The 14,596-nt window shown below is 52.3% G+C and overlaps 1 protein-coding gene across 1 annotated transcript in view; it reads left to right on the top strand.

Annotated features, from left to right (window-relative positions):
* The window catches only part of LOC106599513 (neuropilin-1a), a 112,643-nt gene that overhangs the window by 21,580 nt on the left and 76,467 nt on the right, over window positions 1–14,596 (top strand). Inside the window, exon 3 of the mRNA XM_014190791.2 lies at window positions 608–789. Coding sequence (XP_014046266.1) covers window positions 608–789 — 182 coding nt within the window. The remainder of the gene's footprint in view (window positions 1–607; window positions 790–14,596) is intronic.

Below are 14,596 nucleotides of genomic sequence, written 5' to 3'. Positions count from 1 at the left end.
CACTAGAAAGATACAGGCGCCCTTCCTATCTCAGTTGCCAGAGAGGAAGGAAACCGCTCAGGGATTTCACCATTATGCTAATGGTGACTTTAAAACAGCTACAGAGTTTAATGGATGTGATAGGAGAAAACTGAGGATGGATCAACAACATTGTAGTTACTCCACAATACTAACCTAAATGACAGAGTGAAAAGAAGGAAGCCTGTACACAATACAAATATTCCAAAACATGCATCATGTTTGCAATAAGGCACGAAAGTAAAACTGCAAAAAATGTGGCAAAGAATTGAACTTTATGTCCTGAATACAAAGTGTTATGTTTAGGGCAAATCCAACACAACACATCACTGAGTACCACACTTCATATTTTCAATCATGGTGGTGGCTGCATCATGTTATGACCATGACGCAGCCATGCTCAAAAGCAACCTCACCATACCACTCTATGAACATGTATTTTCCTTACTTGCAGTAGGTTGAGGCCCAGTGCTGTGGACAAACCTCCAAACCTAAATAATGATCTATTTCACTATTGTTTAGCTATTGTTTAGCTACTGCAGCAGTGTTGTACAATAAGTAAGTCTTACACCCCTCTCTGTGTCGTCAGGTATGACTATGTGGAGGTGTTTAACGGTGGGGATGAGCAGGCTCCGACCCTGGGGAAGTTCTGTGGGAAGATAGCCCCCTCCCCCATCATCTCCAGCGGCAGCCAGCTCCTAATCAAGTTTGTGTCCGACTACGAGTCACCCGGGGCTGGATTCTCAGTGCGCTACGAGGTCTTCAAGACAGGTCAGCCTCTTTGGATACGGTGTTGAACCGTTTCTAAAGTATTTCTTACTATTATGTGTTATTACTTGTTTCACTCTGTTCAGATACAGACAAGGGTGAATCCTAACTTCCACCTAAGAGGAATTTTCACTTAGTCATGCATTGACGGCAATGGGAGACTAAGGGCCAGTTAGGATTCGCAGCTAAGAGGCTAAATCTTTTGTTCAAGGTCTTACAAACTGAAGTTAAAGCTACTTCATCCTTTCCTATACAACTAGCGTCAGTACTGTAGGTCACCCTTGTTGAAGCCAAATGAACCCAGGGACCCAGAGTCCCCTGTTCTCTGAATGGCCCCTCGGGGGGCAGGATGCAGGACAGGGAGAGTACTGTAAACATTCATATCAGCCTTTAAAGGAAGGAACCCCATTCCCATATCCTTTATCCAATCCCTATTAGCCCGGCCAGTCTCTCTCTATCCAGCTGACTGAGAGCCAATGAGGACAGATCTGATAAGGAAGGTCCAACACACACTGACTCTCCTGAAAAGACCCCTCTCTACTACTCTTGGAACCAATGGTGGCCAGGTTCATTGTAATGGCTGGAATGGAATGGAAAGGTATCAAACACATCCAACACACGGAAACCATGTGTTTGATACCTTTTCATTCCATTCCAGTCATGACAATGAGCCCATCCTCCGATTTCTTCCTCTATCGGTCATCACTGCTTGGAACCCATTACCTGGCTGTCTGAGTCTCTGCCTGTATCTCTCCCGTCCACGCCTGGTGCTTGTGGTTGTTAGAGAATGGGGATGGATGCAGTACGAGCAGGTTTCCTGTTGTTGCTAAGTCTTCCTGCTGAGTCGTTCCTGCTGCCGTTTGGCTCTAGAAGTGCTAGTGGGAGAAGCTGGGACTTTTCCACTGTAGCAGCCAGTAAGGACAGGTGCAGGAGACCCCAGTGAGAGAGAGAGACAGAGGCACAGAGAGAGAGAGAGACAGAGGCACAGAGAGAGAGAGAGAGAGAGAGAGAGAGAGAGAGACAAAGACAGAGACAGACAGACAGACAGACAGACAGACAGACAGACAGACAGACAGACAGACAGACAGACAGACAGACAGACAGACAGACAGACAGACAGGGAGGGAGGGAGGGAGGGAGGGAGGGAGGGAGGGAGGGAGGGAGGGAGGGAGGGAGGGAGGGAGGGTACGAGACGGGTGCAGGAGACCCCAGCGAGAGAGAGAGACAGAGAGAGAGAGAGAGAGACAAAGACAGACAGACAGACAGACAGGGAGGGAGGGAGGGAGGGAGGGAGGGTACGAGACGGGTGCAGGAGACCCCAGTGAGAGAGAGAGACAGAGACACAGAGAGAGAGAGAGAGAGAGAGAGAGACAGACAAAGACAGACAGACAGACAGACAGACAGACAGACAGACAGACAGACAGACAGACAGACAGACAGACAGACAGACAGACAGACAGACAGACAGGGAGGGAGGGAGGGAGGGAGGGAGGGAGGGAGGAGGGAGGGAGGGAGGGAGGGAGGGAGGGTACGAGACGGGTGCAGGAGACCCCAGCGAGAGAGAGAGACAGAGAGAGAGAGAGAGAGAGACAAAGACAGACAGACAGACAGACAGACAGGGAGGGAGGGAGGGAGGGAGGGAGGGTACGAGACGGGTGCAGGAGACCCCAGTGAGAGAGAGAGACAGAGACACAGAGAGAGAGAGAGAGAGAGAGAGAGAGACAAAGACAGACAGGGAGACAGACAGGGAGACAGACAGGGAGTGAGGGTGGGGAGGGGGGGTACCAGACAGGTGCGGTAGCCCCAGGCTCATTTAGTTAATGCACAGTTTATCCTTGGACGCTCAGGGGTGACCTGCACATTAGATGAATGCTCTGGCAAAGAGAGGCTGAATCTGAATCTAGGACAGGGGTGTTGGGGGGGGTGTTAGAAAGACGAATGTAGGTCCTCTTAACAAAGGGTGCACCCTGAATGGCACCCTATTCCCTATATAATGCACTGTTTTAAAAAAAGTAGTAGGCAAAAGTAGTGTACTATATCGGTAATAGGGTACAATTTGGAAGGCATACAAGTAATAATGCACTGTTTTAAAAAAAGTAGTAGGCAAAAGTAGTGTACTACATCAGGAATAGGGTACAATTTGGAAGGCATACAAGTAATAATCATTTCTACTGTTACACACGTGTGTAAGTCCCCCTGAGACACCCACAGGGAGTGGGGTCACAGCCAGGATCACCATTGTCCAGCACCCCTGGAGGAATTAGGGTTAGTGCCATGCTCAAGGGCACAGCAACAGATTCTTCACCTTGTCGGCTCCTGTATTTGAACCAGCGACGTTTCGGTTACTGGTTCAACACTCTAACCTCGAGGCTACCTGCCATATGTATGACTTAAAAATTGCGCCTGCATTGGCCTGCCTATATAATCCCATGACATATTACATTCCACTCTTGCCACATTTAAAATACATTACAGTCAGAAAAGCATCTATGGCTCTTCCCTCTACGGCTCTGCTCCCTCTACGGCTCTGCTCCCTCTATGGCTCTGTTCCCTCTATGGCCCGGTTCCCTCTATGGCCCTGTTCCCTCTACGGCTCTGCTCCCTCTATGGCTCTGTTCCCTCTATGGCTCTGTTCCCTCTATGGATCTGTTCCCTCCACGGCTCTGCTCCCTCCACGGCTCTGCTCCCTCTACGGCTCTGTGTCCTCTATGGAACCTCTATGGCTCTTCTCCCTCTATGGCTCTTCTCCCTCTATGGCTCTGCTCCCTCTATGGCTCTGCTCCCTCTATGGCTCTGTTCCCTCTATGGCTCTGCTCCCTCTATGGCTCTGTTCCCTCTATGGAACCTCTATGGCTCTGCTAACACTATGGCTCTGTTCCCTCTATGGCTCTGTTCCCTCTATGGCTCTGCTCCCTCTATGGCTCTGTTCCCTCTATGGAACCTCTATGGCTCTGTTCCCTCTATGGAACCTCTATGGCTCTACTCCCTCTATGGCTCTGCTCCCTCTATGGCTCTGTTCTCTCTGTGGCTCTGTTCCCTCTATGCAACCTCTATGGCTCTGCTCCCTCTATGGCTCTGTTCCCTCTATGGAACCTCTATGGCTCTGCTCCCTCTATGGCTCTGTTCCCTCTATGGAACCTCTATGGCTCTGTTCCCTCTATGGCTCTGTTCCCTCTATGGAACCTCTATGGCTCTGTTCCCTCTATGGAATCTCTATGGCTCTTCTCCCTCTATGGCTCTGCTCCCTCTATGGTTCAGCTCCCTCTATGGCTCTGCTCCCTCTATGGCTCTGTTCCCTCTATGGCTCTTCTCCCTCTATGGCTCTGCTCCCTCTATGGCTCTGTTCCCTCTATGGCTCTGCTCCCTCTATGGCTCTGTTCCCTCTATGGAACCTCTATGGCTCTGCTCCCTCTATGGCTCTGCTCCCTCTATGGCTCTGTTCCCTCTATCACTCTGCTCCCTCTATGGCTCTGTTCCCTCTATGGAACCTCTATGGCTCTGCTCCCTCTATGGCTCTTCTCCCTCTATGGCTCTGCTCCCTCTATGGCTCTGTTCTCTCTATGTCTCTGTTCCCTCTATGAAACCTCTATGGCTCTGCTCCCTCTATGGCTCTGCTCCCTCTATGGCTCTGTTCTCTCTATGGCTCTGTTCCCTCTATGGAACCTCTATGGCTCTGTTCCCTCTATGGAACCTCTATGGCTCTGCTCCCTCTATGGCTCTGCTCCCTCTATGGCTCTGTTCTCTCTGTGGCTTTGTGTCCTCTATGGAACCTCTATGGCTCTGTTCCCTCTATGGCTCTTCTCCCTCTATGGCTCTGCTCCCTCTATGGCTCTGTTCACTCTATGGCTCTGCTCCCTCTATGGCTCTGTTCCCTCTATGGAACCTCTATGGCTCTGCTCCCTCTATGGCTCTGCTCCCTCTATGGCTCTGCTCCCTCTATGGCTCTTCTCCCTCTATGGCTCTGTTCCCTCTATGGAATCTCTATGGCTCTGCTCCCTCTATGGCTCTGTTCCCTCTATGGAACCTCTATGGCTCTGTTCCCTCTATGGCTCTGTTCCCTCTATGGAACCTCTATGGCTCTGTTCCCTTTATGGAACCTCTATGGCTCTTCTCCCTCTATGGCTCTGCTCCCTCTATGGCTCAGCTCCCTCTATGGCTCTGCTCCCTCTATGGCTCTGTTCCCTCTATGGCTCTTCTCCCTCTATGGCTCTGCTCCCTCTATGGCTCTGTTCCCTCTATGGCTCTGCTCCCTCTATGGCTCTGTTCCCTCTATGGAACCTCTATGGCTCTGCTCCCTCTATGGCTCTGCTCCCTCTATGGCTCTGCTCCCTCTATGGCTCTGTTCCCTCTATGACTCTGCTCCCTCTATGGCTCTGTTCCCTCTATGGAACCTCTATGGCTCTGCTCCCTCTATGGCTCTGCTCCCTCTATGGCTCTGCTCCCTCTATGGCTCTGTTCTCTCTATCGCTCTGTTCCCTCTATGAAACCTCTATGGCTCTGCTCCCTCTATGGCTCTGCTCCCTCTATGGCTCTGTTCTCTCTATGGCTCTGTTCCCTCTATGGAACCTCTATGGCTCTGTTCCCTCTATGGAACCTCTATGGCTCTGCTCCCTCTATGGCTCTGCTCCCTCTATGGCTCTGTTCTCTCTGTGGCTTTGTGTCCTCTATGGAACCTCTATGGCTCTGTTCCCTCTATGGCTCTTCTCCCTCTATGGCTCTGCTCCCTCCACGGCTCTGCTCCCTCTACGGCTCTGTGTTCTCTATGGAACCTCTATGGCTCTTCTCCCTCTATGGCTCTTCTCCCTCTATGGCTCTGCTCCCTCTATGGCTCTGCTCCCTCTATGGCTCTGCTCCCTCTATGGCTCTGTTCCCTCTATGGCTCTGCTCCCTCTATGGCTCTGTTCCCTCTATGGAACCTCTATGGCTCTGCTAACTCTATGGCTCTGTTCCCTCTATGGCTCTGTTCCCTCTATGGCTCTGCTCCCTCTATGGCTCTGTTCCCTCTATGGAACCTCTATGGCTCTGTTCCCTCTATGGAACCTCTATGGCTCTACTCCCTCTATGGCTCTGCTCCCTCTATGGCTCTGTTCTCTCTGTGGCTCTGTTCCCTCTATGCAACCTCTATGGCTCTGCTCCCTCTATGGCTCTGCTCCCTCTATGGCTCTGTTCCCTCTATGGAACCTCTATGGCTCTGCTCCCTCTATGGCTCTGCTCCCTCTATGGCTCTGCTCCCTCTATGGCTCTGTTCCCTCTATGACTCTGCTCCCTCTATGGCTCTGTTCCCTCTATGGAACCTCTATGGCTCTGCTCCCTCTATGGCTCTGCTCCCTCTATGGCTCTGCTCCCTCTATGGCTCTGTTCTCTCTATGGCTCTGTTCCCTCTATGAAACCTCTATGGCTCTGCTCCCTCTATGGCTCTGCTCCCTCTATGGCTCTGTTCTCTCTATGGCTCTGTTCCCTCTATGGAACCTCTATGGCTCTGTTCCCTCTATGGAACCTCTATGGCTCTGCTCCCTCTATGGCTCTGCTCCCTCTATGGCTCTGTTCTCTCTGTGGCTTTGTGTCCTCTATGGAACCTCTATGGCTCTGTTCCCTCTATGGCTCTTCTCCCTCTATGGCTCTGCTCCCTCCACGGCTCTGCTCCCTCTACGGCTCTGTGTTCTCTATGGAACCTCTATGGCTCTTCTCCCTCTATGGCTCTTCTCCCTCTATGGCTCTGCTCCCTCTATGGCTCTGCTCCCTCTATGGCTCTGCTCCCTCTATGGCTCTGTTCCCTCTATGGCTCTGCTCCCTCTATGGCTCTGTTCCCTCTATGGAACCTCTATGGCTCTGCTAACTCTATGGCTCTGTTCCCTCTATGGCTCTGTTCCCTCTATGGCTCTGCTCCCTCTATGGCTCTGTTCCCTGTATGGAACCTCTATGGCTCTGTTCCCTCTATGGAACCTCTATGGCTCTACTCCCTCTATGGCTCTGCTCCCTCTATGGCTCTGTTCTCTCTGTGGCTCTGTTCCCTCTATGCAACCTCTATGGCTCTGCTCCCTCTATGGCTCTGTTCCCTCTATGGAACCTCTATGGCTCTGCTCCCTCTATGGCTCTGTTCCCTCTATGGAACCTCTATGGCTCTGTTCCCTCTATGGCTCTGTTCCCTCTATGGAACCTCTATGGCTCTGTTCCCTCTATGGAATCTCTATGGCTCTTCTCCCTCTATGGCTCTGCTCCCTCTATGGTTCAGCTCCCTCTATGGCTCTGCTCCCTCTATGGCTCTGTTCCCTCTATGGCTCTTCTCCCTCTATGGCTCTGCTCCCTCTATGGCTCTGTTCCCTCTATGGCTCTGCTCCCTCTATGGCTCTGTTCCCTCTATGGAACCTCTATGGCTCTGCTCCCTCTATGGCTCTGCTCCCTCTATGGCTCTGTTCCCTCTATGACTCTGCTCCCTCTATGGCTCTGTTCCCTCTATGAAACCTCTATGGCTCTGCTCCCTCTATGGCTCTGCTCCCTCTATGGCTCTGTTCTCTCTATGGCTCTGTTCCCTCTATGGAACCTCTATGGCTCTGTTCCCTCTATGGAACCTCTATGGCTCTGCTCCCTCTATGGCTCTGCTCCCTCTATGGCTCTGTTCTCTCTGTGGCTTTGTGTCCTCTATGGAACCTCTATGGCTCTGTTCCCTCTATGGCTCTTCTCCCTCTATGGCTCTGCTCCCTCTATGGCTCTGTTCACTCTATGGCTCTGCTCCCTCTATGGCTCTGTTCCCTCTATGGAACCTCTATGGCTCTGCTCCCTCTATGGCTCTGCTCCCTCTATGGCTCTGCTCCCTCTATGGCTCTTCTCCCTCTATGGCTCTGTTCCCTCTATGGAATCTCTATGGCTCTGCTCCCTCTATGGCTCTGTTCCCTCTATGGAACCTCTATGGCTCTGTTCCCTCTATGGCTCTGTTCCCTCTATGGAACCTCTATGGCTCTGTTCCCTTTATGGAACCTCTATGGCTCTTCTCCCTCTATGGCTCTGCTCCCTCTATGGCTCAGCTCCCTCTATGGCTCTGCTCCCTCTATGGCTCTGTTCCCTCTATGGCTCTTCTCCCTCTATGGCTCTGCTCCCTCTATGGCTCTGTTCCCTCTATGGCTCTGCTCCCTCTATGGCTCTGTTCCCTCTATGGAACCTCTATGGCTCTGCTCCCTCTATGGCTCTGCTCCCTCTATGGCTCTGCTCCCTCTATGGCTCTGTTCCCTCTATGACTCTGCTCCCTCTATGGCTCTGTTCCCTCTATGGAACCTCTATGGCTCTGCTCCCTCTATGGCTCTGCTCCCTCTATGGCTCTGCTCCCTCTATGGCTCTGTTCTCTCTATGGCTCTGTTCCCTCTATGAAACCTCTATGGCTCTGCTCCCTCTATGGCTCTGCTCCCTCTATGGCTCTGTTCTCTCTATGGCTCTGTTCCCTCTATGGAACCTCTATGGCTCTGTTCCCTCTATGGAACCTCTATGGCTCTGCTCCCTCTATGGCTCTGCTCCTTCTATGGCTCTGTTCTCTCTGTGGCTTTGTGTCCTCTATGGAACCTCTATGGCTCTGTTCCCTCTATGGCTCTTCTCCCTCTATGGCTCTGCTCCCTCCACGGCTCTGCTCCCTCTACGGCTCTGTGTTCTCTATGGAACCTCTATGGCTCTTCTCCCTCTATGGCTCTTCTCCCTCTATGGCTCTGCTCCCTCTATGGCTCTGCTCCCTCTATGGCTCTGCTCCCTCTATGGCTCTGTTCCCTCTATGGCTCTGCTCCCTCTATGGCTCTGTTCCCTCTATGGAACCTCTATGGCTCTGCTAACTCTATGGCTCTGTTCCCTCTATGGCTCTGTTCCCTCTATGGCTCTGCTCCCTCTATGGCTCTGTTCCTTCTATGGAACCTCTATGGCTCTGTTCCCTCTATGGAACCTCTATGGCTCTACTCCCTCTATGGCTCTGCTCCCTCTATGGCTCTGTTCTCTCTGTGGCTCTGTTCCCTCTATGCAACCTCTATGGCTCTGCTCCCTCTATGGCTCTGCTCCCTCTATGGCTCTGTTCTCTCTATGGCTCTGCTCCCTCTATGGCTCTGTTCCCTCTATGGAACCTCTATGGTTCTGCTCCCTCTATGGCTCTGTTCCCTCTATGGCTCTGTTCCCTCTATGGCTCTGTTCCCTCTATGGCTCTATAACCTCTATGGATCTCTATGGCTCTGCTCCCTCTATGGCTCTGTTCCCTCTATGGCTCTGTTCCCTCTATGGAACCTCTATGGCTCTGCTCCCTCTATGGCTCTGCTCCCTCTATGGCTCTGTTCCCTCTATGGCTCTGTTCTCTCTGTGGCTATGTTCCCTCTATGGAACCTCTATGGCTCTGCTCCCTCTATGGCTCTGCTCCCTCTATGGCTCTGTTCTCTCTGTGGCTCTGTTCCCTCTATGGAATCTCTATGGCTCTGCTCCCTCTATGGCTCTGCTCCCTCTATGGCTCTGTTCCCTCTATGGCTCTGTTCCCTCTATGGAATCTCTATGGCTCTGCTCCCTCTATGGCTCTGTTCCCTCTATGGAACCTCTATGGCTCTGCTCCCTCTATGGCTCTGTTCCCTCTATGGAACCTCTATGGCTCTGTTCCCTCTATGGCTCTGTTCCCTCTATGGAACCTCTATGGCTCTGTTCCCTCTATGGAATCTCTATGGCTCTTCTCCCTCTATGGCTCTGCTCCCTCTATGGCTCAGCTCCCTCTATGGCTCTGCTCCCTCTATGGCTCTGTTCCCTCTATGGCTCTTCTCCCTCTATGGCTCTGCTCCCTCTATGGCTCTGTTCCCTCTATGGCTCTGCTCCCTCTATGGCTCTGTTCCCTCTATGGAACCTCTATGGCTCTGCTCCCGCTATGGCTCTGCTCCCTCTATGGCTCTGTTCCCTCTATGACTCTGCTCCCTCTATGGCTCTGTTCCCTCTATGGAACCTCTATGGCTCTGCTCCCTCTATGGCTCTTCTCCCTCTATGGCTCTGCTCCCTCTATGGCTCTGTTCTCTCTATGTCTCTGTTCCCTCTATGAAACCTCTATGGCTCTGCTCCCTCTATGGCTCTGCTCCCTCTATGGCTCTGTTCTCTCTATGGCTCTGTTCCCTCTATGGAACCTCTATGGCTCTGTTCCCTCTATGGAACCTCTATGGCTCTGCTCCCTCTATGGCTCTGCTCCCTCTATGGCTCTGTTCTCTCTGTGGCTTTGTGTCCTCTATGGAACCTCTATGGCTCTGTTCCCTCTATGGCTCTTCTCCCTCTATGGCTCTGCTCCCTCTATGGCTCTGTTCACTCTATGGCTCTGCTCCCTCTATGGCTCTGTTCCCTCTATGGAACCTCTATGGCTCTGCTCCCTCTATGGCTCTGCTCCCTCTATGGCTCTGCTCCCTCTATGGCTCTGCTCCCTCTATGGCTCTTCTCCCTCTATGGCTCTGTTCCCTCTATGGAATCTCTATGGCTCTGCTCCCTCTATGGCTCTGTTCCCTCTATGGAACCTCTATGGCTCTGTTCCCTCTATGGCTCTGTTCCCTCTATGGAACCTCTATGGCTCTGTTCCCTTTATGGAACCTCTATGGCTCTTCTCCCTCTATGGCTCTGCTCCCTCTATGGCTCAGCTCCCTCTATGGCTCTGCTCCCTCTATGGCTCTGTTCCCTCTATGGCTCTTCTCCCTCTATGGCTCTGCTCCCTCTATGGCTCTTCTCCCTCTATGGCTCTGTTCCCTCTATGGCTCTGCTCCCTCTATGGCTCTGTTCCCTCTATGGAACCTCTATGGCTCTGCTCCCTCTATGGCTCTGCTCCCTCTATGGCTCTGCTCCCTCTATGGCTCTGTTCTCTCTATGGCTCTGTTCCCTCTATGAAACCTCTATGGCTCTGCTCCCTCTATGGCTCTGCTCCCTCTATGGCTCTGTTCTCTCTATGGCTCTGTTCCCTCTATGGAACCTCTATGGCTCTGTTCCCTCTATGGAACCTCTATGGCTCTGCTCCCTCTATGGCTCTGCTCCCTCTATGGCTCTGTTCTCTCTGTGGCTTTGTGTCCTCTATGGAACCTCTATGGCTCTGTTCCCTCTATGGCTCTTCTCCCTCTATGGCTCTGCTCCCTCTATGGCTCTGTTCACTCTATGGCTCTGCTCCCTCTATGGCTCTGTTCCCTCTATGGAACCTCTATGGCTCTGCTCCCTCTATGGCTCTGCTCCCTCTATGGCTCTGCTCCCTCTATGGCTCTTCTCCCTCTATGGCTCTGTTCCCTCTATGGAATCTCTATGGCTCTGCTCCCTCTATGGCTCTGTTCCCTCTATGGAACCTCTATGGCTCTGTTCCCTCTATGGCTCTGTTCCCTCTATGGAACCTCTATGGCTCTGTTCCCTTTATGGAACCTCTATGGCTCTTCTCCCTCTATGGCTCTGCTCCCTCTATGGCTCAGCTCCCTCTATGGCTCTGCTCCCTCTATGGCTCTGTTCCCTCTATGGCTCTTCTCCCTCTATGGCTCTGTTCCCTCTATGGCTCTGCTCCCTCTATGGCTCTGTTCCCTCTATGGAACCTCTATGGCTCTGCTCCCTCTATGGCTCTGCTCCCTCTATGGCTCTGCTCCCTCTATGGCTCTGTTCCCTCTATGACTCTGCTCCCTCTATGGCTCTGTTCCCTCTATGGAACCTCTATGGCTCTTCTCCCTCTATGGCTCTGCTCCCTCTATGGCTCTGCTCCCTCTATGGCTCTGCTCCCTCTATGGCTCTGTTCTCTCTATGGCTCTGTTCCCTCTATGGAACTTCTATGGCTCTGCTCACTCTATGGCTCTGTTCACTCTATGGCTCTGTTCCCTCTATGGCTCTGCTCCCTCTATGGCTCTGCTCCCTCTATGGCTCTGTTCTCTCTGTGGCTCTGTTCCCTCTATGAAACCTCTATGGCTCTGCTCCCTCTATGGCTCTGCTCCCTCTATGGCTCTGCTCCCTCTATGGCTCTGTTCCCTCTATGGCTCTTCTCCCTCTATGGCTCTGCTCCCTCTATGGCTCTGCTCCCTCTATGGCTCTGCTCCCTCTATGGCTTTGCTCCCTCTATGGCTCTGTTCTCTCTGTGGCTCTGTTCCCTCTATGGAACCTCTATGGCTCTGCTCCTTCTATGGCTCTTCTCCCTCTATGGCTCTGCTCCCTCTATGGCTCTGTTCTCTCTGTGGCTCTGTGTCCTCTATGGAACCTCTATGGCCCTGTTCCCTCTATGGCTCTTCTCCCTCTATGGCTCTGCTCCCTCTATAGCTCTGCTCCCTCTATGGCTCTGCTCCCTCTATGGCTCTGTTCCCTCTATGGAACCTCTATGGCTCTGCTCCCTCTATGGCTCTGCTCCCTGTATGGCTCTGTTCTCTCTGTGGCTCTGTTCCCTCTATGGAACCTCTATGGCTCTGCTACCTCTATGACTCTGTTCCCTCTATAGAACCTCTATGCCTCTGTTCCCTCTATGGCTGTGTTCCCTCTATAGAATCTCTATGGCTCTGTTCCCTCTATGGCTCTGTTTCCTCTATGGAAACTCTATGGCTCTGCTCCCTCTATGGCTCTGCTCCCTCTATGGCTCTGTTCCCTCTATGGAACCTTCATGGCTCTGTTCCCTCTATGGCTCTGTTCCCTCTATGGAACCTTTATGGCTCTGATTCCTCTATGGAACCTTTATGGCTCTGTTCCCTCTATGGAACCTCTATGGCTCTGCTCCCTCTATGGCTCTGTTCCCTCTATGGAACCTCTATGGCTCTGTTCCCTCTATGGCTCTGTTCCCTCTATGGAACCTCTATGGCTCTGTTCCCTCTATGGAACCTCTATGGCTCTTCTCCCTCTATGGAACCTCTATGGCTCTTCTCCCTCTATGGCTCTGCTCCCTCTATGGCTCAGCTCCCTCTATGGCTCTGCTCCCTCTATGGCTCTGTTCCCTCTATGAAACCTCTATGGCTCTGCTCCCTCTATGGCTCTGCTCCCTCTATGGCTCTGTTCTCTCTATGGCTCTGTTCCCTCTATGGAACCTCTATGGCTCTGTTCCCTCTATGGAACCTCTATGGCTCTGCTCCCTCTATGGCTCTGCTCCCTCTATGGCTCTGTTCTCTCTGTGGCTCTGTGTCCTTTATGGAACCTCTATGGCTCTGTTCCCTCTATGGCTCTTCTACCTCTATGGCTCTGCTCCCTCTATGGCTCTGTTCCCTCTATGGCTCTGCTCCCTCTATGGCTCTGTTCCCTCTATGGAACCTCTATGGCTCTGCTCCCTCTATGGCTCTGCTCGCTCTATGGCTCTGCTCCCTCTATGGCTCTGTTCCCTCTATGACTCTGCTCCCTCTATGGGTCTGTTCTCTCTATGGCTCTGTTCCCTCTATGGAACCTCTATGGCTCTGCTCACTCTATGGCTCTGTTCCCTCTATGGCTCTGTTCCCTCTATGGCTCTGCTCCCTCTATGGCTCTGCTCCCTCTATGGCTCTGTTCTCTCTGTGGCTCTGTTCCCTCTATGGAACCTCTATGGCTCTGCTCCTTCTATGGCTCTGCTCCCTCTATGGCTCTGCTCCCTCTATGGCTCTGTTCCCTCTATGGCTCTGCTCCCTCTATGGCTCTGTTCCCTCTATGGAACCTCTATGGCTCTGCTCCCTCTATGGCTCTGCTCCCTCTATGGCTCTGCTCCCTCTATGGCTCTGTTCTCTCTGTGGCTCTGTTCCCTCTATGGAACCTCTATGGCTCTGCTACCTCTATGACTCTGTTCCCTCTATAGAACCTCTATGGCTCTGTTCCCTCTATGGCTCTGTTCCCTCTATGGAACCTCTATGGCTCTGCTCCCTCTATGGCTCAGCTCCCTCTATGGCTCTGCTCCCTCTATGGCTCTGTTCCCTCTATGAAACCTCTATGGCTCTGCTCCCTCTATGGCTCTGTTCTCTCTATCGCTCTGTTCCCTCTATGGAACCTCTATGGCTCTGCTTCCTCTATGGCTCTGCTCCCTCTATGGCTCTGTTCTCTCTGTGGCTCTGTGTCCTCAATGGAACCTCTATGGCTCTGTTCCCTCTATGGCACTGCTCCCTCTATGGCTCTGTTCCCTCTATGGAACCTCTATGGCTCTGCTCCCTCTATGGCTCTGCTCCCTCTATGGCTCTGCTCCCTCTATGGCTCTTCTCCCTCTATGGCTCTGTTCCCTCTATGGAATCTCTATGGCTCTGCTCCCTCTATGGCTCTGTTCCCTCTATGGAACCTCTATGGCTCTGTTCCCTCTATGGCTCTATTCCCTCTATGGAACCTCTATGGCTCTGTTCCCTCTATGGAACCTCTATGGCTCTTCTCCCTCTATGGCTCTGCTCCCTCTATGGCTCAGCTCCCTCTATGGCTCTGCTCCCTCTATGGCTCTGTTCCCTCTATGGCTCTTCTCCCTCTATGGCTCTGCTCCCTCTATGGCTCTGTTCCCTCTATGGCTCTTTTCCCTCTATGGCTCTGTTCCCTCTATGGAACCTCTATGGCTCTGCTCCCTCTATGGCTCTGCTCCCTCTATGGCTCTGCTCCCTCTATGGATCTGTTCCCTCTATGACTCTGCTCCCTCTATGGCTCTGTTCCCTCTATGGAACCTCTATGGCTCTGCTCCCTCTATGGCTCTGCTCCCTCTATGGCTCTGCTCCCTCTATGGCTATGTTCTCTCTATGGCTCTGTTCCCCCTATGGAACCTCTATGGCTCTGCTCACTCTATGGCTCTGTTCCCTCTATGGCTCTGTTCCCTCTATGGCTCTTTTCCCTCTATGGCTCTGCTCCCTCTATGGCTCTGTTCTCTCTGTGGCTCTGTTCCCTCTATGAAACCTCTATGGCTCTG

Source organism: Salmo salar, chromosome ssa03 (assembly GCF_905237065.1).
Source record: "Salmo salar chromosome ssa03, Ssal_v3.1, whole genome shotgun sequence".
Classification (NCBI taxonomy): domain Eukaryota; kingdom Metazoa; phylum Chordata; class Actinopteri; order Salmoniformes; family Salmonidae; genus Salmo; species Salmo salar.
The sequence above is the reverse complement of the archived record's forward strand: the minus strand, read 5'-3'. Positions and strand labels throughout refer to the sequence as shown.